Genomic DNA, 20274 nt, shown 5'->3' on the forward strand with positions numbered 1-20274 from the left:
CATTAATCAACAGATAATTATTAAATACATTGCACTAGAAAGAGCATAAAATGGTAGGAATTTCAACTTTTTATAACATGTTGTTACCTGATCAGTTCAATTCATGATCTCAAGATATCTTTTCATGTCAATTCATCATTAGCTATACTGGTACTCTCAAATATTTTTTAGGGATTTAGAAGACATGGTTTTGGAAGAAATGACTGCTGAGCCAAAGGAAGACCTAGGCGGGAAATTCTTGGACATGTATAGCTCAATATATACAATGAGACAAGACCTGGATCGCATAAGAAAGCCTGTTGGTACACGTGAAAACCCAGTACGAACTTGCAAGGATCTCTTCTATGGGCATCCTCAGTTTAAGGATGGTAAGTAGTATCAACGTCATTCTCACAGTCGCTTCAGATATGCTGCAAAAGTAGGATCTAGTTAACATTTTTTGCTATGATAAACAAAATAATAAAGCAGAAGACTGTTAGAACTGGTACCCACAAATAATATTAAAGATAAATAAAAGGGCTGCATTTGGAAAAATTGTAGCTTATGTTAGTCCCAGTTCTTAGACGAAAAATATATCTTAATCAAAGCTCCGAAAAATCTAATAATGTGCTCAGAGAGAAGCCAATCACCCCAATTGTATGACTGTATGTGGTGTGAGCCAAAATTTATGACTAGACTGAGGACATTTTTGGCAGGGAACACACAGCAAGTTATTGTGGATGGAGAGTCATTGGCATATGTAGAAGTAATTTTGGGTGTACCCCAAGGAAGTGTGTTGGAACCCTTGCTGTTCATGCTGTATATTAAGTACCTTGCAGACAATATTAATAGTAATCTCAGCTTTCTGCAGACAGTGCAGTTATTTATAATGAAGTACTGTCTGAAAGAATCAATGCAGATATTCAGTAAGACCTTCATAAGATTTCAAAGTGGTGCAAAGATTGGCAACTTGCTTTGAGTGATTAGAAATGCAAAACTGTGGACTTCGTAAAATGAAAAAACTTAGTATCTTATGACCACAATATAAATGAGTCACAGTCAGAATTGGTCAACTGATAAAAATACACGAGTGTGACAGTTTGCAGGGATATGAAATGGAACAATCACATAGGCTATGTTATAGGTAAGGCCAGTCTACAAAGGAGACTGCATACAAAATACTTGTGTGTCCCATCCTAGAATTTTGCTCAAGTATGCAACACTCATAACAAATTAGACTTACAGGAGATATTGAATGGATGGAAAGAATGGCTGCGTTAATGGCCACAGATTTGTTGATGGACAGGAGAGTGTCACAAAGATGCTGAAGAACTGAACTGGCAGACACCTGAAGACTGACACCAACTATTCCATGAAAACCTACTTAGCAAGTTTCTAGAACCAGCTTTAAGTTATGAAACTAGGAATGTATTACAATCCCCGTGTATCACTCTCATAGGGGTCTCAAATACAAGATTAGACTAATTACTGCATGCACAGAGGCATTTAAGCAATCTTTCTTCCCACAATCCCTACATGAATGGAATGTGAGGAAGCCCTAATAATTGGCACTATGGGATTTATGCTCTGCCATGCAGTTCATGGTTGTTTGCAAAGTATAGATGCAGGTGGAAATAGAGCTAATGGGTAGAGCAGTTAAGAAACAAAAAAGGAAATTATGAGGAAAAGGCAACCGGTATACCAAAAACATGTAACACAGTCTACACTTTATTTATTTATTTGTTTTTTCATTCACCCTTTGATTGCTGTTCAGAGCAATATTAGCTATGCCAGTGTATATTTAAAGGTCTTGGGTAAATTGAAATTTGAGCATTTAAAATATTTTTAGATTTCTGCAAACATAACAGTAATGCACAATAACTTTGCTTATATTTTACAAGTTTTTAAATAATAATGTATAATAGAATTGGATATAAAACAAACCTCAGAAATCATTTAATTTATACATACGGATGTACACTGAAGAGCCAAAGAAACTGGTACACCTGCCTAATATCGTGTAGGGCCCCCATGAGCATGCAGAAGTACCACAACATGACATCTCATGGGCTCAACTAATGTCTGAAGTAGTGCTGGAGGGAACAGATACCATGAATCCTGAAGGCTGTCCATAAATCTGTAAGAGTATGAGGGGGTGGAGATCTCTTCTGAACATCATGTTGCAAGGCATCCCAGATACGCTCAATAAAGTTCATGTGTGCAAAGTTTGGTAGCTAGCGGATGTGTTTAAACTCAGAAGAGTGTTCCTGGAACCACTCCGTCGCAATTCTGGATGTGTGGTGTGTCACATCGTCCTGCTAGAATTGCCCAAGTCTGTCAGAATGCACAATAGGCATGAATGGATGCAGGTGGTCAGACAGGATGCTTACATATCTGTCACCTGTCAGAGTCATACCTAGATGTATCAGGGCTCGCATATCACTCCAACTGCACATGCCCCACACAATTACAGAGCCTCCACCAGTTTGAATAATCCCCTGCTGACATGCAGGGTCCATGGATTCATGAGGTTGTCTCCATACCTGTACATGTCCATCCACTTGATACAATTAGAAATGAGACTTGTCCAGCCAGGCAACATGTTTTCAGTCATCAACTCTCCAATGTCAGAGTTGACAGGCCCAGGCGAGGTGTAAAGCCTTGTGTCATGCTGTCATCAAGGGTACATTAGTGGGCCTTTGGCTCTGGAAGCCCATATCAATGATGTTTCATTGAACGGTTTTCACACTAACACTTGTTGATGGCCCAGCATTGAAATCTGCAGCATTTTGCAGAAGGACTGCACTTCTGTCTCATTGAACAATTCTCTTCAGTGGTTGTTGGTCCCGTTCTTGCAGGATCTTTTTCCATCCACAGCAGTGTCGGAGATTTGACATTTTACCGGATTTCTGATATTCATGGTACACTATTCAAGTGGTCATATGGTAAAATTCCCACTTCACCACTACCTCAGACTTGCTGTGTCCCATCGCTCATGTGCTGACTGTAACATCACATTCAAACTCACTTAAATCTTGATAACCTGTCATTGCAGCAGCAGTAACTGATCTGACGGCTGCACCAGACACTTTTTGCCTTATATAGGCATTGCTGACAACAAAACTATATTCTGCTTGTTTACATATCTCTCTATTTGAATATGCATGCCTATACCAGTTTGTTTGGTGCTTCAGTGCACATATGATGTGCAGATAATAAACATAGAAAACAAAACCTTAATATTAATGTAATTTACTAGATTAGTGACCCAATTTCAATTTCAATGCTTGGAATGCAATTAAATACGAAAAATGGAATGTGTGCATCTCACTGGCAGAGTGAATGTAGCATATTTCTCAGGATACTACTTTATTGCCATAGTTTCTTCCAAGTTCTTTGGTACTTGCCTTAAAATATTTCTTAACTCAGTACAAACATGTTTTGAAGTACCTTCTTAGTTTTGTTTTGAGGATCAGTTGCACTTTTACATTTTTTAAACTTCATGGTAATCTGTTGTATTATAAGCACCTAGCTTTATCAGGATCTTTATCAGCCAGTTTTAATTGGGTATTGTTGATGTGATATACATCTTTGACTCTTGTGATGAAATTGTGCAGTTCTCTATTTAGCGTAGGAACACAATTTACTTAGAGAAACATTAATTTTTCATACACATTCATAGAGGGGACTGTTATAAATTTTATATTCTTTAATATGACTTTGCATGGCTGTATTGGTGATAATATTCCAATACATCTAACTGTCTTGTTTTCAGCTTTAGCAGTCTGTTTATATACATGTTTGCTTCCCTATTCTGTATTATTATACAGTATTTGGGAGACCAAGAGATGAATACAGTAAACAGGTTAAAAGGTTGTAGATTTCAGTAGTTATTCTGACATGAAGAAGCTTGCATGGGATAGAGTAGCATCAAGAGCTGCATCAAACCAGTCTTCGCACTGAAGACCATGATAACAACAACAACAAGAACAACAACAACAACATGATAGATGTGGATGAATTGCTATATAGTACATTGTTAATAGTGTATCTACATCAACTGCATGGGGTATTTTCCTTATTAAAAGTACATTGCTGTTTATTTTTAACAGATCTTTTGAATATGATTTTCCCAAGTCATAACTATTGTCAATCCTAGGAAATTGTTATTCTTAACTTCTATTGTCTACACAACCTTAAGTTTTATATTTGTTGTTCTCTTTGGCAGTATTTTCGTGTAGATTCTTTTTTTTTTTTTTTTTTTTTTTTTTTTAAGTATTTTGTATTCCTTAAATATTAATCTGCCCTATCTCTGTCCATGATAATTCTTATTTCTAAATCATTTATTAAATGCTAGTTACAATGGGTGTTGTATCATTTGCATACATTATTGTATTTTCTTTTACTGATGCTGACATATCATTCATATACTGTACAAACAATAGTTGGCCGAGTATCGATCCTTATGCTACCACATACTTTAGCACTTCAAAATCAGAATAAAAAGTTTACCCCATATTGTTCATCCTGCATCTTAATTCTACACTTTGTTCTCTGTTTTCTACAAATTATTTTATAAGGCTGGCTGCATTCCCTCTGATAGCATATCTAGGTAATTTATCTAAGCTGGTAATATGGCATATACAGTCAAAGGCTCTTGAGGGGCCCAGAAATACATTACAAACTTTCACCCATTCTTCTAATTCTTTGTTTGTGTATATCACAAAGCTCACAACTAATATTTTAGGTGGACTTCCCTTTCCTAGATCCATTCTATGATTAATTGCGATATTTTCACTTTTGATGAGGTTCCCACCCAACCCTGCACTCCACTGGGTGCAGTCGTTAGCACATTGGACCCGCATTTGGGAGGATGAAAGTTCAAACCCATGTCCGGCCATCCTTATTTAGGTTTCCTGTGATTTCCTTAGATCGCCTCAGGCAAATGCCAGGATGGTTCCTTTGACAGGGCATGGCTGATTTCCTTCCTCATTCTCCTCTAATCTGAGCTTGTATTCTATCTCTAACGACCTGTTGTCAATGAGACATTAAACACTATCTCCTCCTCCAACTCTTATTTTTGATGAGGTGGGTGTAATCATTATAAATCTATACTTTCCCCCTTGTCATCACCTTTTATTCTTTTTGCAGCTCGTTGGGAACAGATTTTTCTCTATTAAAGAATTTATCAGGATGTTAGAGGAATTTCTAGATACTGTGATCAGTATTTGATTACTATTGTAGATATTCCGTCCGTACCCTCTGTCATTTTATTTTTCAGTGATTTAATTATATTTTTAACTTTTCTTTCCTCTGTTATAAAGAAGAACAGGCATCCTTCATTTTTGGTTAACCTTTTCTCATTTTAGCCAATGCTTGATTTTATGTCATTAGTTTTTGAACTATGTTCACATATAATTATTTAAAGTGGAACACACTTTACATGGATCATTCACTTATTTCCCTATTCCAAGTTCCTGTCCTGTTTGACTCATCCCTGTGTTTACATGTGACCAGAGTTCCATGTCTTGGAAGTGTTCGAAGAGGTTCTGTTTTGATTATCATAATACATAATATTTGGATTCTGTATGCCTAATAATCCTGCTGTATTGTTTCTTGCTACATCTGTACACTTCAAGTCTGATTGGCTATTATACTTCTAATAATTTTCATACAAAACTTTTCTGTCTCTTCCATCAATCTCTTCAGTCTCTTCAATCTCTCTGTGATGGTCCATTTCTAACTGTGTCATACATTTATCTTTCTTCTGAACTTTGGACAAGCTATTTCTCTATGGTGAATTAAGGTTGCAGAGAAAGTTTCCCAGCTTATTTTCATCTTATTGTCATAGACAGCCTTCCAGTGATCTTATCTGAGTAACACTTCCAATATATTGAGATTTCCAGCATTTGTCAGTCCTTACTCTACAATTACATTCTCAGTTTCACTTTTCTTGTCCTGTAGCTCAGTTAACTGACCATGCTGATCTGAAATGACTGTGTTAGTTATATGTACTTTCAGTTTATGTAAAGGTAAGTATGTAAAAACATGATCTGTTGTTGTGTATGATATTCCTGAGCTCCTTGTTGGGCTCTTTATATCCAGATTCATGTTACGCATACACTGCTTGAAAAAAAAAAAAAAAAAAAAATTGGAGCACCCGGAAGACATGGTCAGATCTCATTGTTACTTCTTGCATACATGTACCATTGTTGAGTATGTAAATGATTAGTGTTGCAGTTCTCTGTGATGAATGGAACAGCAACCAGACTGCACTAGGATTGCTCATGTTACATCTACATCTACATACATACTTCACAAGCCGCCATATGGTGCATGGCAGAAGGTAACTTGTACCGCTACTAGTAATTTGCTTTCACATTCCACTGGCTAATAGAATGAGGGAAAAATGACCGTCTGTATGCCCCTATATGAGCCCTAATTTCTCTACCTTATCTTTGTGGTCCTTATGCAAGTGTATGTTGGTGGCAGTAGAACTGTATTGCAGTCAGCTTCAAATGCTGATTCTTTAAATTTTCTTGATAATGTTCCATCAAAAGAACATAGTCTTCCCTCCATGGATTCCCATTTGTGTTCCCAAGGCATCTCCATAATGCTTACATGTTACTCGAACCTACCAGTAACAAACCTAGCAGCCCACCTCTGAATTGCTTCAATATCTTCCCTTAATCAGATGTGGTACAGATCCCAAACACTCTAACAGTACTTGAGAATGTTTTGCACTAGCATTCTATCTACATCCTCTGTTACAGATGAATCACACTTTCCCAAAATACTCCAAATAAATTGAAGTCGACCATTTGCTTTCCCTACTACCATCCTTACATGCTCGTTGCATTTCTTATTGCTTTGCAGCAATGCTACAAATAGATATTTAATCAGTGTCACTGTGTCAAGCAGTGCACTACCAACTTTGTATCTGAACAGTATGAGATTGTTTTTCTACTCATCTGCATTAACTTACATTTTTCTGTATTTAAAGAAAACTGACATTCATCACACTAATAAAAATTTTGTCTAAGTCATCTGGCATCCTCCTACAGTCACGCAACGACAGCACATCCCTGTACACCACATCATCACCAGCAAACAGCTGCAGGTTGCTGTTCAACCCTAGGCTACTGATGATGATACCCTTGTCTCTGATGAACAGTTGCCATCAAGGACAACTTATTGGGTTGTATTACTTAAGAAATCTTTGAGCCACTCACATATCTACAAACCTAGTGCATTTTGCGTGTATGTTCGTCAACAGTCTGTAGTGGGGCTCCATGTCTAATGCCTTCTGAAAATCTAGGAATGTAGAATGTGTATTTAGTGTTGTCGCCAGACGTTGTGTGGCATAAGATGCTGCATATTCAAGTGGGATGGTGTTATTAGTATCTGACAGACTTTGAAAGTGGCACCATTGTGGGTCTCCATTTGACCAGCTGATTTAATCATGGAATATCTAGATTTGTGGAGCATTCAGATATGACAGTGACCCAGTGTTGGACAGCATGGGAACATGAAGGCGGGCCCACACATTGTCAGGTTCCAGTCAGCCACGTGTGACCACTGTATTGTGCACCAAGCACATCATAACCTCTTCACATCTGTGCCTGCCATCTATGAACAATAATAGACTCCCTACAACACGCTATGTCATCCTGTACCATTGATCAGGGAATAGCAGCAGCTGGACTAGGGAACTACCATTCCACACATAGGCTGCCATTAACACCACAATGCAAATGGCTGTGTTTGGAGTTGTGCCACAACCAGAAAGCTTAGACAGCTGAGTAATGGTGCTGCATTGTATTCAGCTGTCAGTCATGTGTCTGCACTAACCCAGATGAGCATTGTTGGCAAGTGTGGTGGCTATGGGCAATGTTATAATAATTACATTTAGATTATTGATACACAATATAAATAGATTACATGCTACTAAGTAAAATGTCATTTAAGTATATTTAACAAAGCATTCCTGAGGTCAAATCATGTCAGCACCATACTGTATGGGCACTTCAATACAAGCCATTTTTTTAACTCGTTTTTAAAAATTCTACCAGAAAGCTGTTTCAGGTTGCTTGGCATAGAATTATAAAATATTGCTCCCTTAATGAATGGGGTATTTGTTTTTAGATTCAATCATCTGCTCACCATATGAAAGTCTGATTTTTGTCTTGTATTGTAATCATGGATTTCCATATTCCTGTTTGTCACTTTTTTGTCTTTTTTCACTAATAATATTGATTGAAACATATATACTGCATAGATAGTCATAATATTAAACTTAATAAACAGGTTTTTGCATGAAGTTCTGGCTCTTACTTTTGCCATAGTTCTTATTCCTCTTTTCTGCAATACAAATACCCTTTTTATATTGTATTGGCTACACCCACCCCGCAATACAATTCCATAAGATAGATGGGGATACACCAACCCAAAATACGCTGTTTTTCTTGCTTCAGTATCTAAATATTGAACTAATCTCCTTAGTAAATACAGACTAGATGTTATTTTACCACAGACATGATCTATTTGCTGATTCCACGAAAGTCTGTCATCTATATATATCCCCAGAAATTTACATTCTGAACAGGTATTTTCCTGAATGTCCTCATTTAGAACAGTATTTTTATTTGAACTACTTGTCTTAAAATAAATTAAATTAGTTTTGTTAATATTGGCCCTCAGGTTTTCTTTTTCAAAATGTGTTTGGGCTTTTTCAACAAAATTTTGTACCACTGAATTTAGGTCATCATTACTACGTCCCAGCAAACCCCAGAGGTGTCATCAGCATACATAGTAATATGATGACTGGTATCTAATACTTTTGGGAAATCATTCACGTAGCAAATAAACAAGAAGGGACCCAAGATAGAGCCTTGTCGCACACCAAAATTTATATTCCTTATCTTTGATCTTCTTTTTGCAATTACCTCTCCATTATCATACACAACTTATGTGCATTGTTGTCTATCTTTAAGGTAATATTCTATTAAAAGCAACAGTTTCCCACTGACACCATTATAAGCAAGTTTACTTAAAAGAGCGCCATGATGAACTCTGTCAAACACTTTGGAAAGATCTAAAAACACTCCTGCCATTTCGTAACCCTCATTTATTTTCTCCATCAGACAGTGTACAAACTGTACTGCTGCAGACATGGTGCTCTGACCACTTCTAAAGCCATGTTGGAAATCTCCTATTAAGTTATTCATATTATAGTGCTCAATTAGGATTTGTAGCATTATTTTTTCAATTAATTTACCAAACACTGAGGTTAAGGCAACTGGTCTGTAGTTCTGTGGTTGTTTTCTTTCCCCTTTTTTATATAAAGGTTTAACTATAGCAAGTTTCAGTTTCTTCGGAAACACACCTTCTTCAAGTACACAATTTATTAGATGGACTAATGGTCTGGCTAACTCACCCTTGCATTTTTTCAGTAGAAAAGGAGAGAATTCATCCCATCCAGCTGATCTTTTATTTTTTACGTTGTCAATTAGCTCTGTTACATCCTTGCTGGTTACTGTAGGTAGCATACAAGAGTCCCATTCCTTTTCCTTATCATATTTAAACTGCCTCTCCTGTTTCATGCAAGTATCATTTTCAATAGCATCTATAAGATAATCATTAAATATATTGCTAACTATATAAGGATCAGAAAAATTATCATTATGTATACTTAACTCTATATTATTAATTTTAGTTTTTGAATCAGCGTTCCTCATATCATTAACTACTGCCCAACACGACTTTGAGACACAGTCAGAATTTCGGATCTGTTTACTAATATGTTCTACTTTCCTTCTCCTTACTTCCTTGCAATACTCTTATTTATATTTTTTATAATCCTTTTTAAATGAATCAAGACTGGTTTCTCTGTGTAGCTTATACATATACTCCATTCCTTCTTTGAGTCTTTTCGTTTTTTCATCCAGTTTTACACGTTTGACTACTGGAGGTTTATTTTTATTTACATTGATGTTCTTTGCTGGGATAGTAATATTAGTATGTCTAGTTAAAATTTTTACAAATACTTCCCATTTGCTGTCAACTCCCCTTTCTCTATAAGCTGATTCCCAAGATTCTTGACCCAAAGTTTTCTTTAGCAAGGTGGTGTTGTATTCAGAAAATAATCTTCTATTCTCATATTTCATATTTCATGTTTCAGTTTATTAAGACAACCAGTCACTAATAATTGTCCTAGATGATCAAATATGTGCCCGTTTACAGTCTGTGCCGACACAACATTTTCATAATTGGTCATTACATGATCTATGGAACTGCTGCTTGACTCAGTTATTCTAGTGTGCACATGACCAAGTAGATCTTTAATATCATAGGATCATATGCAGTCTTGTAAACCTTTGCATTCCTGGCTGTTGCTTAGTGTGTTTATATTAAAGTCTCCTAACATTATAATATTTACTGTATTGCCACCCTTGCTTAGCTTCCCCAATACACTATCCAGTGCTTCCAGGAAAACCTCAAGATTACCAGAAGGGGCTCAATATATACCTACCACAATAAGTGGGACGGATACAATCATTAACTTAATTATCACTGCTTCAAAGTCTTTCTCGATACAATAATCCTTAACCCATGATACTTCTTCTACAGAACTTATTAGGTTACATTTCCGTACGTAAGTAGCAACACCCCCTCCTTTATGTTCTGTTCTACAAAAAAACGATGTAAGATTATACTCCTGTAACTTATAATACTGAATATTATGGTTAGCTTTTTGATGCTCTGTAACCATGATTATATGTGGAGCTAGATCTGTAACTAAGGCCTCAAATACATCGATTTTGTTACCCAAGCCCTCAACATTATAATGTAAAAATGACACATTAGTACAATCATGAGAGGATATATCCTTCTCAAGGTTAACATTATCACACAAATTGATAGTTTCTAAATTGGGAACACTGGGGGACTTTTTTATCCTAAAAAATCAACAGTCTTGACACTGCAGTGAGGAATTATTTCCGTTTGCTTGCTCTGCAGGCATATATAATTATCACTTCTGTCTTTCGTGTGTATGACATCTGAGGTACAAGGTAGCAGATTTGAATTATCGCTTTTTGTTTCCTCAACAGCTCTGTTGATGTCAGTTGCTAGAGTATTCTTACCCAGACGATTAAGATGTAGTCCAAGTACAGTGAAGCTGCTTCTTTGATAAATGTTAAGGTACAGCAGTCTCACATTTTTTAACTTGGAGCAGAAATGTTTTAATTTTTTATTTGTAGATCAGATTTCTCGGTTCACACACGACCAGTCAGGCAGATCAAATCTCTCCGGAATATTTGACAAGATCACATTTGTATGGGACAACATCATTAACATAACAATCAACTTTTTAATAAATGTTGTGCAAAGCCATCAGGTATGACTTCAGGTCATGACAGGTGGTGACTAAGAGACCTCTGACGACACAGTGGTTCATCAAAGACATCATACACCCTCATGTGTTTCTTCTCATGTGACAGTATTGTGGTGTCATTTTTCAACAGGGTAATAGTCGTCCACCATTTTTCAATAAGGCAATACCCATCCACATGTGGCTCATGTCTGTGTGAACTGTCAGAATAATGTTGAGGTACTCCTGTGGCTAGCAAGAACCCCAAATCTGTTTCCGATAGAACATGTTTGAGACCAGCTTGGGCATCACCTCCATCCCATTGCAAGTATCCAGGATATCGAGAACCAGTTACATAATTTGTGGGCCAGATTCTATCAGGAAAGGAAACAGTAGTGGCTGTGTGACACACTTTGTATTTAGGCCACAAGGAGTGCAACATCATACTAATAAGAGGACTCATTTTGTCAAGTTCTTTGTAGATTTTACTTGATTTTGTAATCAATAAAATGACACCACATACTGTCTCAACCCATGGAGTTTCTTTTCATTTCATACTCCCTTTTTTGATTGTTTCACATTTTTTTGTCAGGCAGAGTGTTTATAACACCTGAAAAATATTGTGCACAGCTGCTCTGTTTCAATGTATTTATATTTTGGTCACCAACTACTGTTAAGTACAAGAATTTTTAATGACTTTGTCAAGTAGTACTTCAAGTTTTGTTAGAAAAACTTTTATCCTACAGCTTAGAGAGTGATATATCCCTAATACTAGACATTTGCCCTCCTGAAAATTTGTTTGAATTGCTACTGCTCCAGACCACACTTTTCTACAATATGCAATTAGACATTGTAAATATCCATTTATACTGCTTATATAATGGAAATGGATAAATAAAAAATATACTCACCAAGCGGTGTTAGGGGAACACACACACACACAAAAGGATTTAACTTTTACAAGCTTTCGGAGCCAGTGGCTTGTTCTTTTGGCAGAAGAGTTGAAGAAGAAGTAAGAGTGGTGAAGGAAAGTACTGGAGAGGTTTAAGGAAAGGGGTACAGTTTGGAAAAGTCACTGAGAGCCCTGGGTCGAGGGAGACTAACCAGATGGGATGAGAAGGAAAGACTGATTGCTGGAGACTGCACTGGATGAGATTTGAAAACCTCAGAGCTTAAAGCTGGATGACAGGGTAATATGCAAGACAGGGATTACTACTCAAACATCATGCACAAGTTAATAAGAGTGAAGAGGTAAGTGCATTGCATGTAATAGTGGTGGGAGGGGGGACGGCGAAAAATATACTTGTCAGAAAATGAAAGATGTAGAAAACTAAAATGGAGTGAAAAAAGGAGTAGTTATTGTGAAGAACAGCTGAGATGGAAGGAATTAACGTAAATGAATGCCAAGTGAGTGGTAAGAACCATGGGCATGGTGTAGTGCTAGTTCCCATCTGCGGAGTTCTGAGAAACTAGAGCCTGTGGGAAGAATCCAGATCCGCGTATTGTGTAAGAGGCACCAAGGTCATGGCTATCATGTTGTACAGCATGCTCTGCAACAGGGTATTGTGTGTTGCCTGTATACACCCTCTGCCTATATCCATTCATCTTGACTGATAACTGGGTGGTAGTCATGCCAATGTAAAAGGCTGAACAGTATTTACATAACAGCAGGTATAGGACATGTGTTGTTTCACAGGTGGCTCTCCCTTTGATAGGCTATGTTCTGCCAGTTACAGGGATGGAATAGGTGGTGGTAGGAGGGTACATAGGGCAAGTCTTGCAGCAGGGCCAGTCACAGGCGTAGTAGCCATAGGGTAGGCAGATGGGTGCAGAAGGAGCATAGGGTCTGACAAGGATATTGTGGAGATTGGAAGGGTGGCAGAAAGCTATTCTAAGTGTGGTGGGCAAAATCTCAGACAGAATGGATCTCATTTCAGCGAATGATTTTAGGAAGTCATGGCCTTGTCAAAGTAGCTGATTAATACATTCAAGACCAGGATAATGTTGGGTGACAAGTGGTGTGCTTCGAAGTTGTTTTTTGGAGGGATCAGCAGTGCCAGGATTGGGTGTGATGGCCCATGAAATCTGCTTTTGAACTATGCTGTTGGGATGATTATGCCCAGTGAAGGCTGAAGTTAGAGTTGTGGTGTATTGCTGTAAGGACTCTGCATCCAAAAAAATTTGTTTGCTCTCTGCTCTTCCATTCTTCATTGTCGTGCTGGCACTTGTCATTACACCGGAACAATTATTATTATTATTATTATTATTATTACTACTACTACTACTACTACTACTACAAGTTAAAGTTTTGATTCCAATGAAAAGTGAGGGTTTAACAGCAATTATGCTATTACAGGAACAATTGTCATTAAAAGTGAAAAGGTCATCAAGAAATAAGAAAATATATATCTGGTAGAAATGTTAGTCATTAACAACTCACTTAAGAAATGAATTTTGATTCCTTGATTCAAATGAAACAAATGTAGAATAGCATTGAACAAAGATCAAATGCATCAAAAACTGCAGTATATATACATATAAGTAGGTACCATGTATAGTAATAACAAATGACAATGATTCACATTTGTTTCATTGTACCAGTAATTTAATGTTGTGAAAACAAAGACTGTTACATCCCTGCTACATTCTAGTATGGAAACTGATTAAGAAAACTTTAAGGCAGCTTGTGTGTCATATCCATAAAGTGTGCAATAATTTTCACTGTCAGATCCTCATGAAAGCTCTATCAGAAAATCTTACGAAGCTCTGGTAATATGTAAAGTCAATGAAAGTATGCACACCTTCCATCCAATATCCTATGGATCAGTCACCCTAGTCACCTTTTTCAAATGCCATCATGGCTCCTCATCTTGGAACCTGGTATGTTTTATTAGATGATAAACGTTCTACAGAAATGAAAGTAACTCCAATTGTGTCCCAAGGAGGTTTAATAGTGCCCCTAATTCTCTCAACATACATTCATGCTAGCAGCGATCAATTGCAAGTAGATGATCTCATTTTATTGTAAGGCATGAATAACATATAAGACTCAACCAGACTTTGAAAATCACCTGTGTGTCCAGTAAAGTTCCTAGACTTTGTAACGTTCATTTCAATATTCGACTTTTCATTACTTAAATACATTTTAACTCATTTAACAGAATTTTCTTTAAATCCATAAAAAGAGAGGTGCAAATTGTAAGTGTATGTCCTTTGCAGGAAGTTTTTCTGATTTAGTTTTGTTGCTTTGCCAGACATTATAATATTAATCTCAAGCATCAGGAAATATGAGAAATAGAATACTGTTTTACAGAATGGAAGAATAAGCCATTAACCTTGCTGTATGTACTTCTTTTTGTTGATTATCAGTCTCTCATAGTGTAATAACAAAATAATGCTGTTTTTTCTAGGATGGTACTGGATTGATCCCAATTTAGGAATGCCCGATGATGCCATATATGTGTACTGCAATATGACTGGCAGTGGGGAAACCTGTGTTTTTCCTGACATACATTCTCGTCAGATGCCAAATATCCAGTGGAGGAAGGAAAGTGATAAAAATGAGTGGTATTCCAATCTTCGAGGAGGATTCCGGGTAAGGACTGCCAAAATCTACACAATCTCTTCATCTTCATAAGAGATTTTTTATTTTCATTATTATTTCCGGACAAAGTGGCACATTTTACATAGCTAGAAGTACAATATAAGAAAAAGAAATACTTTATAAGATGTATGCATATTGCTGATCCACAAGTACATAAGTTGAGAGAGTTGACTTATTAAGTTGTACATCCTTCCAATATTCCTCATTCTCAAGGTTTCTATGACAATCACAGATGACATTGTTGTTTTATTGAGCACTTTTGGTTCTCTCATGCAGTTAGAACAGAAGCTCTATTATCCTTAACCGAGTTAATTCTGTGAATAGAACAGTTTCAAAATTTAGCATGAATTTTTGCCTTTTAACCTTAAACTGTAACTCTGTAGAATTTCAGGATTAAATGGACTTAAAATTAACACAAAAACACGATTCTTCATGATACTACAAAAACAAATTATAGGAAATAGTGTATAGCAATTTATTCAAATCATAATGTACACTTATTAATTATTGTTGTTACATTAAAAATTACTTATATAGTTCACTTATAAAAAGTATAGCTGATGAGATGGAGCAATATTCTAAAGTTCATAGTTCTCCTGTGAGTGAACAGTGATATTTATATAATAAAGTTGATATTCAATGATTTCCTGACTAAATTATCAGCTTGTCTTTCATGAGCTCTTCCACTGGGTAGTAACATCTTTGTATCAGAGTATCATGTAGCTTCTTCGTTGCTAGGTCTCGATTCATGTTCAGAACTTATTTATCTTTCCATATGTTGAAGATCTGCAATCCAACATATTATGATAGCTGAGAATATAGCTTTAATTTATGAACAAGAAGCATAAACTATCTTTATTTCTCACAGTACATGAATGGTCAGAATACAGCCTGGTTTTCTGTATGAAATGAGTATCAATTGATACCATTTTCATTAAAAATATTAAATTACATATTGTATTTGTTATGTACCAAATAAATCAGCTGATGGTGACGAAATAATGAATTACGTGAATGAATAAGTAATGCATCATTGTTGGGCATAGCAACCAGCTCTTTCAGAGATGGAATTTTTCCAGAAAAACTAAAGTTAATCAGGATTGTACCAGAACACAAGAGAAGGGATAAGAAGGACCCTACACAAGTACAATCCAGTTTCATTGATATCAGGTTTCTAAGAAAACTGGAAATACTTATGAGTTATAATAGATTAGTTGTTCGTCTGGACAAACACAACATCCTTGTACCATCACAGTATGGTTCCAAAAAGGGTAAATCCACAGAATTGGCTACTGTCAATCCAGTAGAATATAGTATTCAGTCATCTGTCCATGAAATACTGATACAAAAGCTGGAAAGCTATGGCATTTGAGGGCAATCAGGTGAATTAATACAATCATGCCTACACAACAGTAAACAGTATGTATTAGTAAAGAACAAATGCCAGTCAGAAGTTAGGGTAATTTTAAGATGATCAACTTTTGAAAAATGTGCAAAATGCTTCAAAAATCTAGATATCTAAACTTTTATTTCTTTGGGCAAATATTAAACAATAATATACACTGAGGTGACAAAAGTCATTGGATACCTCCAACTATCATATCAGACCTCCTTTTGCCTGACATAGTGCACCAACTCAATGTGGCATGGACTCAACAACAAGTCCCCCGCAGAAATACTGAGTCTTGCTGCCTCTATAGTTGTCCATAATTGCAAAAGTGTTGCTGGTGTGGGATTTTGTGTATGAACTGACTTCTTCATTATGTCTCATAGATGTTCTATGGCATTCATGTCAAGTGATCTGAGTGGCCAGATCATTTGCTCAAATTGTCCAGAATGTTCTTCAAACCAATTGCAAGCAATTGTGACCTGGTGACATGGTGCACTGTCATCCATAAAAATTTCATTATTGTTTAGGCACATGAAGTCCATGAATGGCTGCACCCTACTGTCATCTCTTACCAACTGAAATCAGGACTCACCTGACTGGCCCACGGTTTACCGATCATCTAGGGTCCAACTGATATGGTCGGATGCCCTGGAGAGGAACTGCAAGCGATGTCACACTGTTAGCAAAGTCGCTTGTGTTGGTCATCTGCTGCTATAGCTCATTAACACTGTCCTAATGGATATGTTCATCATCCCACATTGATTCCTGTGGTTATTTCATAAAGTATTGCTTGTCTGTTAGCACTGGCAACTCTATGCAAATGCAACAGTTCTCATTCATTAAGTGAAGGCTGTCGGCCTATGTGATGTTCATGGTGAGAGCTGACACATGAAATGTTGTATTCCTGGCACATGCTTGACTGTGGAGCCTGGAATACTGAATTCCCTAACTGTTTCTGAAATGGAATGCCCCATGCTTCTAGCTCCAAATACTATTCTGCACTCAAAGTCTGTTGACTCCAGTTGTGCAGCCATAATCATGTCAGAAACCTTTCCACATGAATCACCTGAGTACAAATGACAGCTCTGCAAATACACTGTCCTTTTATATGTTGTGTACATGATATTACCACCATCTGCATGTGTGCCTATCACTATCCCATGACTTTTGTCACCTCGGTATATATCACAAAAGATAGTTCAGATTGGATTACTAGTGCTAATACCCACATCCAGAACACATGGTGGAAGAAAAAGGCAGGTACAACACATACACCACCAACCTACAACTCTTCAAAAAGAGCGTTGGTACTCAAGTATCAAGTTATTAAGAAGTCTGCCACAAAACCTACATGATAGTACACTTGACGATAACTTTATAACTTTCCTAAGAAACTAAAAGTCTACCCAATGGAAAATAAATTTTACAGCATTAAGGAATACCTATTACATTAATAGTGGCATTAATGTGTAATTACAATGGCTGCTCCATAGGTAATAAGTGATACTGAATGTTTTCTGACTTTGGCATGTCCAATATTACATGTACACTTGCTGTGCACAATGTAATCTTCCAACTAAAATTCAGTTTAGTCCAGTACATATATTCCAGCTTAAATTCTTATCTAGATTTAGTCCTAGAAATCTGACAAATTCCAATTCTGCTATATGCTTATTTATATGGCTTACTTTAAGTTTCTGGCATTTCTCAATAGTGGTTCCTGAACTATACTGTAAGCATTTTTGAGATGTTCAAAGTATTTGGCTGGAGCCATTTTCCTAAGCTATCTCGTGTATATTAATGATGCAGTAATGATTTTTTCTTTACAATTTGAATTAAAACTGATGTATTATTAACAAACCGATGAAGAGTTGATGGCCAGAGCACTAACATAGGATAAAAAGAAAATATAGAATAGAGCCTTGATAGATACCTTACATTACTGTTCTCCAGTCTGAATGTCAGTTTGCTGTGTTTGAGGAGATACTCATCGTTCATCTTCTATTACATTGGCAAGATCTTTGATTAATGTATGATGCTGGAAGTTGTTATATGCTTCACACATCAATCTCTCTATAGATGTACAAATTTTTGCAAACTGTTGCCTGTTGACATCTCCGTGACCTTTTTTTGAACCAAAATGGATCAACACTCTCTGCTTCAACAGCATTTTCTGAATTTCTTTTATTAAACCACAACAGGCCTTTCCCATCCTTAATATACTTACTCAGCATGTACTTCTTCAGAGAATAATTTATGAGGGCATGGAAAAAGGTAACGCTCCCAAATTTTTTTATGTGAAAACTCATAAAGATTTCTAAATAATTCAAGTGTTATTAGCATTATATATCTTTATAGTTCATGTCTACATTTTTGTGGCCTGCTGTCACTAGAAGGGTCTGAATAGTAGGGTGTAACATGACAGTGTATAACTATGTTGGTGCATGAGAAACAGCATTCTGTTATCGAGCTTCAGATTCAAAGAGTTTCTCCACACGTGGGAGCAGTCTCTCCTCCAGCATGACAGTGCCAGACTGCACACGAGCACTGTGACATCTCCAACAATCTGACACCTTGTGTTCACTTTCACCGATCATCCTCCAACAGTCCCAACTTGGCCCCATCATATTTTCACCTGTTTCCAGAACTTAAAGAGCACCTTCGAGGACTTCCCTCCACCACACACCATACGGTGGCTTGCAGAGTACCTTTGTAGATGTAGATCTAGATGTAGATGATAGTGATGAAGCAATGAAAGCACAGATGAGATTGTGGCTCCATTAACGAAGTCAAACATTCTACGGTTACAGTAGCAGTAAACTGAACTCTCACTGGAAGAAATGTGTTCATTGTCAGGATGACTGTGATGAGAAATACAATGAGGTGACAAAAGTCATGGGATAGTGATATGTAAATACACAGATGGTGGCAGTACCATGTACACAAGTTACGACAGGGCAGTACACTTGTCGGGCTATCATTTACACTCAGGCGATTCAGTTGAAAAAGTTTCTGATGTGATTATGGCTGCACAATAGGAATTAACAGACTTTGAACATGGAATTGCAGTTGAAGCTAGATGCATATGACATTCCATTTCAGAAGTCACAAGGGAATTCAATATTCTGAGATCCACAGTGTCAAGTTGTGCCAAGAATGTCAAATTTCAGGCATTACCTCTCACCACAGATAACGCAGTAGCCAATAGCCTTCACTTAATAACCAAGGGCAGCAGTGTTTTATAGAGTTGTCAGTGCTAACAGACAAGCAATACTGTGTGACATAATGGAAGAAATCAATGTTGAATGTATGATGAGTGTATCTGTCAGGACAGTGCAGTTAATTTGGCATTAATGTCTATGGCAGCAGACGACTGACATGAGTGGCTTTGCTAACAGCATGATATCACCTGCGGCATCTTTCCTGGTCTCATGACCTTATCAGTTGGATCCTAGATGACATTTTCAGCAAGATTGTGAATATAGAACGAATAATCACAAAGCTGTTCACACCATAGACAGTGTCCAGAACCAAAATAAATATAATGATCATTGCAGAATACTGAAACTTGAAAGATACAGCATATACATAGAGCTAATTAGTGTATTTCAGACTCTCTCTGTGAGCTTTTGCTCTGTCTTTAGCAGAAAACAGGAACATGATGGCAAGGTTGTTATCACTGTTGCAAGAGATAGCAATTATAATATAATATAGAATGCAAGGAGGCTCATTCTACAGAAATCACAATGATTGCAAAGTATGCTGTCTAAATATGATATTTCATGAATTACTACACCAAGCTGAATGCCCAAGAGCATTGAAATTAGTTGATTCACCAGAAAAGCTTAAAATCAGACATTTCAGTGACCTGTCTGTTGAAATAGGTCATAAACACTGCAATACAAATGACTGCATAAACATTATATTATG

At 36.8% G+C, this 20274-nt stretch overlaps 1 protein-coding gene across 1 annotated transcript in view; it reads left to right on the forward strand.

Moving 5' to 3' along the window:
• The window catches only part of LOC126469929 (collagen alpha-1(XI) chain-like), a 546479-nt gene that overhangs the window by 500399 nt on the left and 25806 nt on the right, over positions 1-20274 (forward strand). The window contains exons 26-27 of the mRNA XM_050097326.1: positions 172-368; positions 14761-14945. Of these exons, the coding sequence (XP_049953283.1) occupies positions 172-368; positions 14761-14945 (382 nt within the window). The remainder of the gene's footprint in view (positions 1-171; positions 369-14760; positions 14946-20274) is intronic.

The sequence above is a fragment of the Schistocerca serialis genome, chromosome 3 (assembly GCF_023864345.2).
Source record: "Schistocerca serialis cubense isolate TAMUIC-IGC-003099 chromosome 3, iqSchSeri2.2, whole genome shotgun sequence".
NCBI classification, from domain to species: Eukaryota; Metazoa; Arthropoda; class Insecta; order Orthoptera; family Acrididae; genus Schistocerca; species Schistocerca serialis.